The 14,510-nt window shown below is 41.8% G+C and overlaps 1 protein-coding gene across 2 annotated transcripts in view; it reads right to left on the minus strand.

Annotated features, from left to right (window-relative positions):
• LOC309608577 (uncharacterized protein) overlaps positions 1–14,119 on the minus strand; it is a 30,212-nt gene extending 16,093 nt beyond the window's left edge. The window contains exons 1-3 of one of the 2 annotated variants that reach the window (XM_082348843.1): positions 14,049–14,119; positions 420–1,436; positions 206–268 (exon numbers count right to left, since the gene is read on the minus strand). In XM_082348843.1, coding sequence (XP_082204969.1) covers positions 206–268; positions 420–1,436; positions 14,049–14,061 — 1,093 coding nt within the window. In that variant the 5' untranslated portion in view covers positions 14,062–14,119. Of the gene's footprint in view, positions 1–205; positions 269–419; positions 1,437–2,844; positions 3,099–14,048 lie in introns of those variants that run through there. The other variant, XM_082348842.1, reaches the window with a different exon arrangement.
• Between the last annotated feature and the right edge of the window lie 391 nt (positions 14,120–14,510).

Raw genomic sequence — 14,510 nt, forward strand, 5'->3', positions numbered from 1 at the left:
GTAATTCCTGGCGTTCTGGGAAATGCTTCAACTTTCCTCAAGTTTCAGTGAACTTTTGGCTAAGTTTACTCCACCTCAGAGAACAAAGCAGCAAAAGTATCCCCAAATGTGTAAATTACTATAGGACTTTCCTATGTAAAGAACTATAAACAAGGAAGGGGAGGCAGGGAGGAACTTCTGCATTTCTGAAGAGAAGAATCCTCACCTGTGACCTCAGTGGCTTCTTCCTTAGAGCTCAGGGTGTTTAATTCCACATTAGTAGGCAATTCTAGGAAAACAAAATGGAGATCGGGAATTGTCACAGACATATGCTGGGAATCAAGTACACTGGACAAAAGCAGGCTTTCCCTCAGAAATGTAAAAGAGGGAGCCTACCAATTGCTGCCCAGGCCTCCTCTGAGGACAGATCCCTCACTTACCAAAAGTCTGTGTGTTCTCCAGATACATGTCAGTTGTTGTTTCTGCATCTTCAGTGAAGTCATGGTGCGTGGTCAAGTCTGACAGGTCAGTGGTCGACTCTAGGCCAGTGGTCGACTCTGGGTCAGTGGTCAACTCTGGGTCAGTGGTTGACTCTGGGTCAATGGTCGACTCTAGGCCAGTGGTCGACTCTGGGTCAGTGGTTGACTCTATGCCAGTGGCCAACTGTAGGCCAGTGGTCGACTCTGGGTCAGCAGTCGACTCTAAGCCAGTGGTCAGTTCTGGGTCAGTGGTCGACTCTAGGCCAGTGGTTGACTCTGGGTCAGCGGTCGACTCTAGGCCAGTGGTCGACTCTGGGTCAGTGGTTGACTCTAGGCCAGTGGTCATTTCTGGGTCAGTGGTCGACTCTAGGCCAGTGGTCAACTCTGGGTCAGCAGTCGACTCTAAGCTAGTGGTCATTTCTGGGTCAGTGGTCGACTCTAGGCTAGTGGTCAACTCTGGGTCAGTGGTTGACTCTGGGTCAGTGGTTGACTCTGAGCCAGTGGTCAATTCTGGGTCAGTGGTCGACTCTAGGCCAGTGGTCGACTCTGGGTCAATGGTCGACTCTGGGTCAGTGGTTGACTCTATGCCAGTGGCCAACTGTAGGCCAGTGGTCGACTCTGGGTCAGCAGTCAACTCTAAGCCAGTGGTCAGTTCTGGGTCAGTGGTCGACTCTAAGCCAGTGGTCGACTCTGGGTCAGCAGTCGACTCTAAGCCAGTGGTCAATTCTGGGTCAGTGGTCGACTCTAGGCCAGTGGTCGACTCTGGGTCAGCGGTCGACTCTAAGCCAGTGGTCAGTTCTGGGTCAGTGGTCGACTCTAGGCTAGTGGTCAACTCTGGGTCAGTGGTTGACTCTGGGTCAGTGGTTGACTCTGAGCCAGTAGTCGACTCTAGGCCAGTGGTCGACTCTAGGCCAGTGATCGACTCTAGGCCAGTGGTTGACTCTAGGTCAATGGTTGACTGTAAGTCAGTGATGAATTCTAGAGGAACCAAAAAGAAAAAAAATAGCTCAAGTACTTTCTTGTGAGAATGTTTTCACCATCTCCACACCCTTCCATTCCCAGCTAGATCTTTTTCCAGGGAAAACATGGAACAGCAAAGGGTATATTGAATCAAACTGGTCTCCCCACAAGTTTCTCTTCTACCAAGTGCTAGAATGTCCAGAAGACCAACTGCCACCTAGGAATGTGCTCACTGTCCCCTACTCCACCCTCCTTTGAGGGGTCGGTTTAGGAAGGAGCATTTGATGTTGTGCCTCTAAATGTGAATCAGTCAGACTGCAATGGAATGAAATTTCAAAAACTCCCCTATGTAATTCTTTCAGTTTCCTGAAAACTAAAAATATAAGTGGGGGAAAGGAGCAAGGAAAACAGCTATTTCCACGGTGCATAAGCAAGAATGAAATGGACTCTAAAATGGGGACTCCTACCATTTTCATTTAATGGGCTACAGCTCTTCAATTTCCAGTCTGTCCCAGAGAATGCACAATCCAGACATTTTGGGTCTTGTGAACCATAAAAGCATCATAACCATGAAGGCCTGATGAGCCTACAGCCTGGGTCTGCTTGGGCCGCAGTGGAAGACCTGCAGTCCTCGTGGCTGCCTGGTCCAGCAGGTCGTGGGCACCTTCCCAACCAGGTCAGAATCATTAGCTCTCTAATTTAGTCACTTGCTTTATCATTCATTCATATGCAGTAGAGAACCCAAACCCAGCAGCGGATAACTTGAGAGCTACCAGAGGGAGAGCTGGGAGGAAGTGGAGGGTAAGGTCACCATTTTAATGCAAGTGAATGAATACCCCTCCTCTTGAGAAACTGATCTGAGTTCAGGAAGGACTAGAAGAGAAAGAGCCTTGCGGGGAAAGCAGCCGCCTTCTGGTTCAGGAGACACGGATTCCTTCCTCTCTCAATATGACTCACAAGTTTCTGCTCCAGACCCACTGATTCCCACTGCATGTGACCCAGCCAGCGGCTAAAGCACTTTGAATCTTACTCTCCAGTAAAGTGAGAGTACACCCAAGGACTTTTTAACCTGAATCAAATAGAGTAAAGCCTCTTTAGCACCTGATAGTTAAGGGGACCGCAGGGAAACCTCAGGAGCCCTCTCATCGCCAACCCTAATTCCATTTGACCCAGCCTGACTACCTATATGAGGTGGATTCAAAACACAGCCTTAATCTTAGCCAAGCCACTCAACTTGCCCAAGGCCTCAGAGCTCAACTGCCCAGCCCCACCTCACTTTACACGGCCTCAGTCTCTGTCCCTCTGTGTGCCCACACACACACACGCCCACACACACACGCACACGCACACACACACACACACACACACACACACGGTGAATGGAGTTTAGCCCTCTTCTCCAGAAGACCTCCCGACGTGCACTCACCCTTAAGCAGTGTGGGGTAAGTCACCGCCAGGGCGAAACAGGCGGAGAGGAGCAGGGCCTTCTCGAGCATGACGCCGATGCCGGGGCGGGGAGCGCGGGAGGCTAGCGGAGGTGGGGAGGCCCCAGGGTGCTGGACCGCAGCTCTGCTGGGCATTTATCACAACCTCAGGCCCAGGTCCCTGAAGGAGGCATTCCCAGGGGGTTGGGAAGAAAAGAGCCTCGCCCACAAGCGATGAGACTGCCCTGAAGCAAAGGAGGGGAAAGGGGAGTGGGGCGAGGGGGTGGGCGGCGGGAGGGAGAAGAAGTAAGGAAGACTTCCGAGGAAACCATCAGTGAGGTCCTGGGCGACCTTAGGGTCCTTTGCCCCATTACCACTAGGGGCAGGGCTTCTAGTTCCACCGGATCGCAGCACTGCCCTCCTGACCCAAGGCTGCAAGTTTGTCCTCTAGGCTGGAGCCAAAGAATGCTTTCCTGAGCCCCCGAAATGCCACTGTGTGTCAGGTGCGGGACTAGGAATAGTAGTGGGGTCTGCTGGTGACGTTGACGCTGAGGGAGAGCCCTAATGCGAACAGTCTTCTAACTCTAGCGGGTCCCTGGAAGAGAATCGTCGATCAAAATGATAATAACTGGTGCAACTATTATAATAACAGAAATACCTAAAATTGTAAGATTTCACATGTGCCACTATCTCATTGGATTCTCACCACGGTCCTGTGCGGGAGTCGTTATTGTCCTCATTTTTCTGGTGAGGAGCCTAGAGGCTGAGAGACTCAGTGACTCAGATTCACCTGAAGAGACTCACGCTCCGCGGCGATGCCTTGAACGTGCAGGACCTCTTGGCTGTGAGGACGTGGCTCCTGCAGATGACCTTCCCAGTCCGCTAGGGGGCGGTATGAAGCTGCGATGCGTCCTTGGCTGAGCACTGACTAACCCTCCCCGTAGACGCAAAGCAGGCCGAGAAGACCCAAGGTTGTGGGGCTGGCTCACCTAAGTAGGCCTCAGAGCCCAGGGAAGTCACCACCGTTACCTGGAGAGGAGGCCTTTACACATACGCACAACTCCCATCACAGGGTCAAACCCCATGGGGCCTTTTGGTTTCAGTTTTCTTTACTTAAAAGGTCACAGCTGATTCCTGCTCCTCAGAAACCACAGGGCTGACAATACCACTGAGGGAAACGTCTCAGTAATAGTAATAATAACAGCTAATATTTATCGGGTGCTTAACTATTGCCATAGGCATGTGTTACTTTAGCCTAACACCAAACCTCAGGCAATCTTATTATTCGCCTTTTCCAGATTAAGTAACCGTGCACAAAGAGGTTAAGGAACTTATGAAAGGTCACACAGTAAATGTTATAGAATCAGGAAGCAAACCTGTGGGCACTCTGATGCTGGGGCCTCTGCTCTCAACCAGCTCTACCGTTTGTGCCCCTGGCCCCGTTATCTCCCTGAGCTCATAGTTTTGTCCTGGGAAGTGTGACAACTTTACAGTCTTCTCCTTAAAGGCAGAGGGAACACACACACACACACACGAACACACACACATTTTGTTTTTCTGGAAACTAAATTTCCTTGGCAAGGCCTGTGCAATGAAGTGTAACCAAATACGATAGGAGCTTGGGAAGCAAGAAGCTCACGAAAAACTTGCAGGCAAATAACACCAGCAAACAATGAACTCAAATCAGACAATAATGCAGCAGGTCGCCAGCCCGTGGATGAAGGGGAGATTTTATCTGCATCAGCCACAATATGAGAATATTTCCTACCCTAGAAAACTGGAAGAATCGATTTTCCTATGTGCAAAGTAGAATCTCTGGTCACTTTGAGGAGAGCTGGACTTAGACCTTAGTACTGAGGGGACAGAAATGACCAACTTCCTCTAGAAGGTTTGTTTCACAACTCAACTACCTAAAAATATAGACACTGCTTTAGATGTTCTTCCAAAGATACTGGTACCATTTTTGTGTGCCTCAGTTTCCCCCAGAGTCAGTGGAAGAGCAGCTTCTTGGTGACTACCACATTGAAATATGGGAGCAATTTGGTCTCCCTTCATGAAGATGTGTTATTATTTCTCATCACTTGAATATAGTTAGGTCATTAACACAGTGGGTCCCAGAGAGGTCTCTGCTAAGGTGAGGTCCAATAAAATTGTCAAGTTATAATTATAAGGTCTTTTTTATTAATATGGGATTGTAGTTCTGTTTTACAGTATTAAAATATTTTGGCTTTCTTAACTTTTTCCATTGCTATCAAATTTTATAGAATTATATAACATCAAGGCTTGAAGGTATATTAAATTGTACCCAGCTCAATCAGATATCCAATGTCTTTTTTTAAAACATAAGAGTAATTTTTCCTTAAATAACATCCCTGGTAATGGGGAACTCACTACATTGAGGAGAATAGTTCATCTTTGGACAATTATTCCTTCCAATAGAGAAAATATGTCTTCCTGTAATTTCAACTTATTTGCCCCAGTTTTGTCCTCTGGGGCCATATATATAAAATTAGGTCCTTTTTCCTCTCTTCAGATGTCAAAAGTGGCTATCATTTTACTTTCAAATTTCTTCACCATTCTAAAAAAAGTATAAGTTTTTTCCTGTCTTATTCCCTCAGATTTCTCCAAAAGCTAGCAAAGTGTCTGGCACATCAGAGGTGATAAAAATATTTATTGATAAATTAATGATAGATGACTCCTGATCCTTAGACTCTAATCACATTAGTCTATGGTCTTTTGAAAAGGAAACACTATAATTGAAACAAATTATCACAGATTTGATCTAATTAGAGAAGGAAAAAAAACTATCACCATCCTTCCTTCTGGAAAATATGATTATATTAAATTGATTTGTACATTAAATGCCAAATTAAGTGCTAAAAGGTAAGTCTGGCAGAAAGTGTGGAAAGTTTCCTGAAAGCATTAAAGAAATCCAAAAGCCTTTGCATCTACTTTCTCTAGAATGAGATAAGTTTCTGGCAAGTGGGTTGAGCTGGGAGTGAGTGACATCCTGCAGATGTGTCTCTGTCCCTTCCTAATTCCCACCCTCAACAGACAGAAGCCCTGAAGCACCTGGGAGCATGGAGCCAGGAATTTGACCCAGAGCAAGTGCTTCTTCCATTCTCCATTCCAAACCCCCACAGTCATGCTTCCCTTAGGGGGAAATTTCCAGAGAGCAAGACAAGTTTCTCCCTTGAGGAACAGGGCGCTTCTTCCATTCTCCATTCCAAACCCCCACAGTCATGCTTCCCTTAGGGGGAAATTTCCAGAGAGCAAGACAAGTTTCTCCCTTGAGGAACAGGGCGCCCAGGGCGCCACCTGACCTTGCAGATTAGATACTGATAAGGGCTAGCCTAGTATTTTAGGGCCTAGTCAAGCATTTTTCTGGCATCTGGTCAGAGACCTAGCAATTACACTAAGTATCTTGAGCAATTCAAAAGAAATCTCAAAATTGATTCCTTCTTAAAAGCTTTAACCATGGAGTAAGTTTATTTATTTATTTATTTATTTATTTATTTATTTTTATATTTATATTACGAAGGCAGCTTATAACAGGATACTAAGAACTCTAATCCAGTGCCAGAGATACAAAAAAGTTATTTACTTAACAAATGTTTACAGAGTGACTGAGAAATGCAATGACTAAAGCAGAAGAGGCACTAGACAAGAGGTCAAAATCGCAGACTCTGGGGTCCAGCATCCTGGACTATATCCAGTATATCCTGGCTCTGCCAGTAATAATTAAGCAACCATGGGCAAGTTACTTAACTCATAGTACCTTAGTTTTTTCTTTACATAACGGACATAAAAATAGTTTTTACTTTGTTGGATTGCTGTAAGGGTTAAATTAATGTATTCGTGTCAAATGCCTCAAATAAGGAAAACCATAATAAAAATTAGCTATTATTATTATTAGGTGCTGAAGATGAAAAAGGCCCAGGTCTCCAAAGAGTTGATAATATTATTTTAGGGTGGGAACATAAAGGAACATCCCCCTGGAAAGTTTCATGGGGAAGATGGGACAGTTAGGGTAAGATTCACCTGAATTTAATAAACATATTTCTGGGTTTATAGAGAGAAAGAAGATAAATGGAGGGACTCTAGGCAAAAGAATAATGTGCATGAATAGTAATGTTCCAGGTGTCCGTCATGTGAGCTATAATCAATTTGGGAACATAGAGGAAAACTATGTTAATTGCTAGATTCTAAACCACTGAAGGCTGGAACCATCTTAATCAACTTAGCATCACCCACTCCTACAGAGTCTGTGATGGTTGCATAGCGATTGCCAAATAAATGATTATTCATCTGTATTGAACTGTAACATAGGGTAGGTGGGAAGGCATCATCAAATCCATCATTTGAGCAATAAAATAGTGGCTAAAAACTTGAGTTCTGGACTGTGAATCCAGGTCTTTGTGAACACTTGGGCTTGCCCAAGTTACTTTATCCTTCAAAATGCAGGTGATGATAGTAATTATTTCACAGGGTCATTATGAAAATTAAATGAACTCATCCATGTAAACTTGTAACTAGCTTATAATAAATGATCGATGATTGGCAGCTATCATTATTATAACTTGAAATGGACCTTGAAGAATAATTAAAACTGTAAGAGTAACTATTCTCATTCAAGAGAAGTTCCTGACTGGAGAACATAAGGGAGAGTGTGAGAGGAAAGAGGGTAGAAGGAAAGAAGTTTGTGAAAAACAGTCTGAAATGACATTTGGGACCAGACCAAGGAACGCTTCAAAAGCTGAAGAGATGAGTCATTATTCTGCCAGCAGAAGTTCTGGTAGAGTCATGCTTTAGGAAGACTAACCAAACCTGCACAAGAAAGTAGGTCGGCTATGACACAGCACAAGCAAGAGTTACTCCAGATTGAGCAGAGTGGTGGCCCTAGGCATGAAAGGAAGGACGCAGATACTAAAGACATTACAAAGGTGAAATTAAAGGGGCTTGGTGGCTGATTGGATTGGCGGGGAGGGGCAAGTCATCCCCACCATAAGTTATGTATATGCTCCCAAGAGTTGGCTTTAATTCCTCTAGGACATGAATTCCCAGAGTCAAAACGCCTATGCTAAAAATAAAAGGAGACAGAAGAGGAGGATGAGGAGAAGGATAAGTCCTGAGATTCAGCTGAGAGTCTTGCCTGGTGGTGAGTGAACAAGTAAGAAAACACACTGTGGTGTAGCAGTAATGGATCTCACTGGGTTAGAATAAAGTTTTAGGGCCCATGTTTTCTCTGGTGCTAGTACACATCCTTATGGGAAATTCTGGGACTGACTACAGTGTCTTTATCTGTTAAATATTTTGCCTCAAGATTGGACCCTTTTAATTCATGGTGGGGGGGGGTGGTCCATAGCTAATTGATAAGAAATAAAATAGTTATAACAATGAGATTTCACCTCAAACACATTAGTATTATCAGAAATACAAACAAACAAAATAATGAGTGTTGGCAAGGACGTGGAGAAATTGGAACTCTTATGCACTGTCGTGGGAATGTAAAAGGGTGCAGCCATAATGGAAACAGTATGGCAGGTCCTCAAAATATTAAAAATGTAATTGCCTTACGAACCAGCAATCCCATTTCTGGGTGTATATCCAAAAGAATTCAAAGCAGGATCTCAAAGAGACATTTGCATACCCATGTTCATAGCAGTATTATTCACAATAGGTAAGAAGTTGAGGCAAACGTCCAGCAATAAATGAATGGATAAAGAAAATGTGGTTTACAAATACAACAGAATATTATTCAGCCTTAAAAAAGGAAGGAAATCCTGTTGCATGCTATGAACAAGGTCACATGGATGAACAAGCAAGGTCGTATGGATGAACCTTGACGATATTTTGCAAAATGAAATAAGCCAGTGACAAAAAAGGCCAATACTGAATGATTCCACTTACATGAGGTATCTAAAGAAGCCAAACTCAGAGAAACAAAGTAAAATGGTAGTTGACAGGGGTTGGGAATAGGGAGAAATGGGAATTGTTGTACAATGGATATAGGGTTTCAGTTTTGCAACATGAAAAACTTCTAGAGATCTGTTGCACAATAATGTGAATATACTTAACACTATTGAACTGTACACTTAAAAACAGTTAAGTGACAAATTGTATGTTATGAGTTTTTTACTGCAATTAAAATTTCTAAAAATAGTTATAAGTTAATAATGGCTAAATGACAATGATCGTGTACCAGACACAATTCAAACTATTTTCCAAATTCTAGGTACTTTACAAATATCATTTTAATCCTCATAACAATCCTAAATTATTATCACTGCATCCAGTTTACAGATGAGGAAACTGTGGCTCAAAGAATTTAAGTAACTTGCCCAAAGTCACAAAGCTAGTAAGAGGTTGAAGCAGTATTCAATCCAAGCAGTGTGGCTCAGAGTCAATTTCCATCTTTTCTCTATACAAGCTCATCTCTATTCATCATCTAAGTGTCAAGGGTAATTACTCATTACTCTGTTAGTTCAGGTTTAATTCCTTCCTTCCATCTCTGCCCCAACTATACTGAAAGGTTCAGACAGCAGGGGCCAGACTTGTACAACTTTATGACATGTTCCCTAATAGTACCTAGCTAGGCGCTTTGCCCATTATTGTTGGACCAAATGAGCTCAGACATTTTAACAGACATTGAAGCTTAGCAGAATCCCATCCATGTAAGATTTGAACCAGGAGATTTCATCCAGGTTCCTCACTGACCCAGTTCTAAATAGATGCTTCTTAGTAGATACATGTATATGTATAACTGAATCACTCTGCTGTACACCTGAAACTAATACAACATTGTTATACAACCATGCGCCAATATAAAATTTTTTAAAAATGTTTCTAAAATAAATACGTAGCTGCTTCTTTCCTGACACCAGATTGAGGTAGGTACCCCTGTGAGAGGCTGGAGAAGGTAAATGAAAGAACTTCAATTTCCCCAATCACATTTTGAGTTACATAGGGAAAAAGCAGGAAAAGGTTTGAGTGTCTTTTGCTGACCTCTCCAAGAGATTTAATAGAAATGCACCATGGAATTTTATTCACCACTCTTTTCCTTACAAATGAACCTCCTCTTAACCACCCCAGCACTCATTTAGGTAAAGCAGAATGAAGGGTAAAGGGTGGATAAAGAATGAAAGCGCCCGTTATTAGATTTGATAAATGCTGAAGGCAATCTGAAACAAAGTCACCTCATCTTCTATATACAAATTTTCTTTTCTCTTTTGATCCCTGCAATTTCCTCCAAGCAGTATTGCCTCCTACCCTTTCCCTTTGAAAAGCACTTTAAGAGACTCTCTCTTAAGAACATGAGGCTCACTGCTCTGTCAGGAAGAGTCTGAACTGATGGCTCCTCTCAGCAGTGCTCCAGTCCCATTGGCCACCTGACCTATCCCCCACTCCTCCCTTAGAGAATCACACCACCACCACTCCACCATCCCTACCTCCACCACTCCACCATCCCTACCATTGCCCAGACAATTCTGTTGAACCAACATTTAATTGAGCAAATATTAAGTGCCAGAAAATGTCCTGGGCACACAGAGTTTAAAGGACCTTGTCTCCAAGAATCACACATCCTAATGGGGGGTGGAAAGGTTATAGAATATAATCTCAAAATAATTAATTCTCAGCACCCATTTTTTTTAAGTCCTTTTAAAATTTTTTATTTTTTGTAATTAACGTATTTATTCAATGAACTTATGGTTACCGGGGGGAGGGAGGAGGGGGATAGATTGGGAGTTTGGGATTGACATGTACACACTGCTATATTTAAAACAGATAACCAACAAGGACCTACTGTAAAAAAAAAAACAAAAAAACTATGAGGGATGTAATGTACATGATAAATATAATTAACACTGCTGTATGTTATATACGAAAATTGTGTAGAGAGTAAATCCTAAGAGTTCTCATCATGAGGAAAAAATATCTCCTTTCTAATTTCTTTAATTTTGTATCTATATAAGATGATAGATGTTCACTAAACTTATTGTGGTCATCATAAGTGAAGTCAGATCATTGTGCTGTACACCTTAATTAAACTTATACAGTGCTATATGTCAATTATATCTCAATAAAGTTAGAAGAAAAAAATAAAAATAAAATAACATATTCAAATAAAAATGAACACAGTACATGATAAAAATTTCAAACAATGCTTAAAAGTATAAAATTGAAAAGGAAAAATACCTCTGCTTCCTAACCCTGAACCCATGATTAACATTTTCTTCTGTATATTTCTTGAAAAAAAAATTTATGCATTATTCTTGCTGCCCAATACTTAAGGAGGATTATAGTCCATTCACTTTATGAGATATTCTAAATTTTATTCTTGGATTCACACATTTAACATGTATTTGATTCTTACTTTATTCCAGACACTGCTTAGTTGCTTTTTTTTTTTAATAGAGTGAAAGATCCTTTAAATTCTATAGTGCTTTACAATTTTCAAAAGTTTCACACTCATGATTTCATATAATCCCATAATAACCCTTTTTCCCCCCCTCTACCCCTATATTGTCCCTCTCCTCTTCCCTCTCCCCACTGGTAACAACTAGTTTGTTCTCTACATCTTCGAGTCTACTTCTTTTCTGTTATATTCACTAGTTTATTGTATTTTTTAGATGCCACATCTAAGTGACATCATACAGTATATGTCTTTCTCTGTCTGACTTATTTCACTTAGCATAATGCTCTCCAAGTCCATCCGTGTTACTGCAAATAGCAAAATTTCATTCTTTTTTATTGCTGAGTAGTATTCCACTTCATATACGTATACCACAACTTCTTTATCCATTTATCTGTTGCTTCTGTATCTTGGCAATTGTAAATAATGCTGCTATGAACATTGGAGTGCATGTATGTTTCTGAATTAGTGTTTTTGTTTCTTTCGGATATATACCCAGGAGTGGAATTGCTGTATCTTATGGTAGTTCTATTTTCAGTTTTTTGAGAAACCTCCATGCTGTTTTCCATAGTGGCTACATCAATTTACATTCCCACCAACAGTGTAGGAGGGTTCCCTTTTCTCCTTAGGGCCAGTTTTAACCATTTGAGCAAATTTTCTGATTAATAACCCAGCACCCTCCCTACTTTAATGCCTCCTAGAGTTCATTCATTTAATTTATACTGATGAATCATCTGTTCTTTGCAAAATTCTTTACTATCCCAAGGGCTCAAAGCTATGGATACAAATAAATGAAGTAAAAGATGTAATATGACAAGAGCCCTAAGAGAAGTACAGGGTATTCTGGTGATCCAGAGGAGATAGAGATTACACTCAACTAATGATGGCTCATTAAGTCAACAGTTGTTGAGCAACTCAGTGAGTCAAGAACTATGCTAGACACTAGTGACATAAAGACATAAAGACCGTCCCTGACTCTGAAGGTATCCGTGGCTATTAGTTCAGAAAGCCTTCATAAAGGATGTTACATTTTAACTGGATCTTAAAAGATGGATAAGATCTCATCAGGGGAAATGATGGGTAAAACAGGAAGGATTATCAGGAAGAAGTAATAATCCAAGTAGATACACGTAGCGGCAGAGATAGGAGAGTAGAGGACCCATTCAAGTAGCAGCAATTAGTCTAATTTGTCTTAAAGGGATGTTGCAGAAAACAGGAATTTGAGACCATGGAGTGGAATGCCTACCTTAGAATAGTAGACCAAAGAGATTTGACTCACTGATAGATAACAGCCTGTTACTGAAGGCTTTTTAGTAGATTAAGCTGATGCAACTCATATTATATGAAGACAGGCAGTGAAAAAAAAAAGGAAAGACGAGAAGAGGGGCATCACAATAGCACAGGCAAGACATTGAGTAGCAAGAGTACTATATGATCAGCAAGTTATGTTTACATGGACGACGTGAGAAGTGAGGGTCCAGGGAGGGGAAAAGACAACTCCCAAGTTGTAAAGGGTGAATTATTCCAGTGACATACACGGGGGGTCAAACCAGGACCCAGTTTCTGAATGGTGTTAGGAGGAAAAGGGGTTGGTGAAGAGAGGATTTTCGGGTGGGGGCAAGATGAGTTTGGCTAGTGGAAATTGTGTTGCTTTAAGAGAATCTTGATGAAAATATCCCATAAGCAGCAGAAAACATGAGGCTGAAGTCCATGAGATTTTGGTTTATGATGGTGATTTTGCTTTATGCATAGAGATGTGTTATTCATCTGCTCTGAAGTGATGACTGTGACCAAACAGTAGACATGATTCCAAGACAGATGGGGAAAGAAAGGACTAGGAAGGAGCTTGGTCTAGGAAGTTCTTTTATTTAGGACAATGGAGGAAAAGCCAGCAAAGGAGACATAGAAGCAGAAAACCAGAGTGTTACACGGACACAGAAGACAAGGAAGGAGAGTATTTCAAGGAGATAGTAAACAGCATCAAATACAGCCAAGACAGGTCAAGAATAAAGGTGTTAAAAAAAAAAAGTTATTATAAAAAAATTAAAATAAAAATAAAATTGCCTTACAGTTTTTAAAAAAAAGAATAAAGAAAATTAAGGAAGAGGAGCAAAAAGATCAAGAGAAAGTGAGGTGGGGTTTTTTTTGGGGGGGGAGCAGTTATTTTGGGGTTTAGGTAAAGAGTGTTAAAAAACAAAACAACAAGCCCCAAAAGAGGTCGTTTATGCTAATCCCCACGTCACCAGACTGAGACTTAATTAGCTTCAGCTCTCCTGGAAATGGAATCTTAAACCAGGCAGTCAGGATTCTCCTGATCAGCACTAGTTAAGAAATGTGCTTTTAAGTCCCTTGCCGTCTCCTGAAGGAAAGCAACCTTGCCATGACCAACCTGCTTTTTTGCCCGGTATAACTCTTTTGTTCCTGCTTCCTCCTGCCTATAAAAAGCCTTTCATTTTGTACAGGTCCTCGGAGCTCTTTTCTATCTGCTAGATTGAATGCTGCCCGATTCATGAATCGTTGAATAAAGCCAATAAGATCTTTGAAATTCACTTGGTTGAATTTTGTTTTTTAACAGTTGACAAGAGCATAGGCAGAGGGAAAGGAGAAAAAAGAAAGTAAGAGAGTGAAAGTGTTAGACTGTAAAAGTGCTGGGGTAAATGATGGCACGGAGTTGCAAAAAATATGTGTAATTACCTATTTTTACTTTGGTTTTCTCCCATTAAAGTAAGCAGCTTTTAGGAAAGGACCAAGAACTGTTCATGTTTGCACCCCCAGACAGAGATTGCTTCTTACCCCTGATACGCATTCTTCTCTTCTCTCACAGAGTAATAAAATCCCTGATGCTTAACGGGGCATATGACAGCCCAACATGAAGACTGCACTTCCCGGAGGATATAAGCAGAAGTAGTATTTGAAACCTCTAGGTTTTGTTCTTAAAGGGAAATGCATATCCTTTACTTCTACTTTTCTCCTTTCTGCTGTATGGGTTGTGGGTGTAGTGATGGTTCATCTTGAACCATCTGGATGAGGGCAACATCGTAGGGATGGCAGAGAAGATATAAAGGAAGGATCCTGCATTCTTCTCAAAGTTGCAGAACACAGCCATCTTACCAGGTCAGAGAAATAAACCTCTGTCCTGTTTAAAGCCTTGATAGTGTAGTGTGAGGTGGGATATACTGTCAGAGTACCCAAAGTATCCCAAACTAATCTGCATCCCAGCACATTGCATAGCTCCTATTAGCTGCTTCATAGAGA

The sequence above is a fragment of the Balaenoptera borealis genome (genome assembly GCF_965194805.1).
Source record: "Balaenoptera borealis genome assembly, chromosome: 13".
NCBI lineage: Eukaryota > Metazoa > Chordata > Mammalia > Artiodactyla > Balaenopteridae > Balaenoptera > Balaenoptera borealis.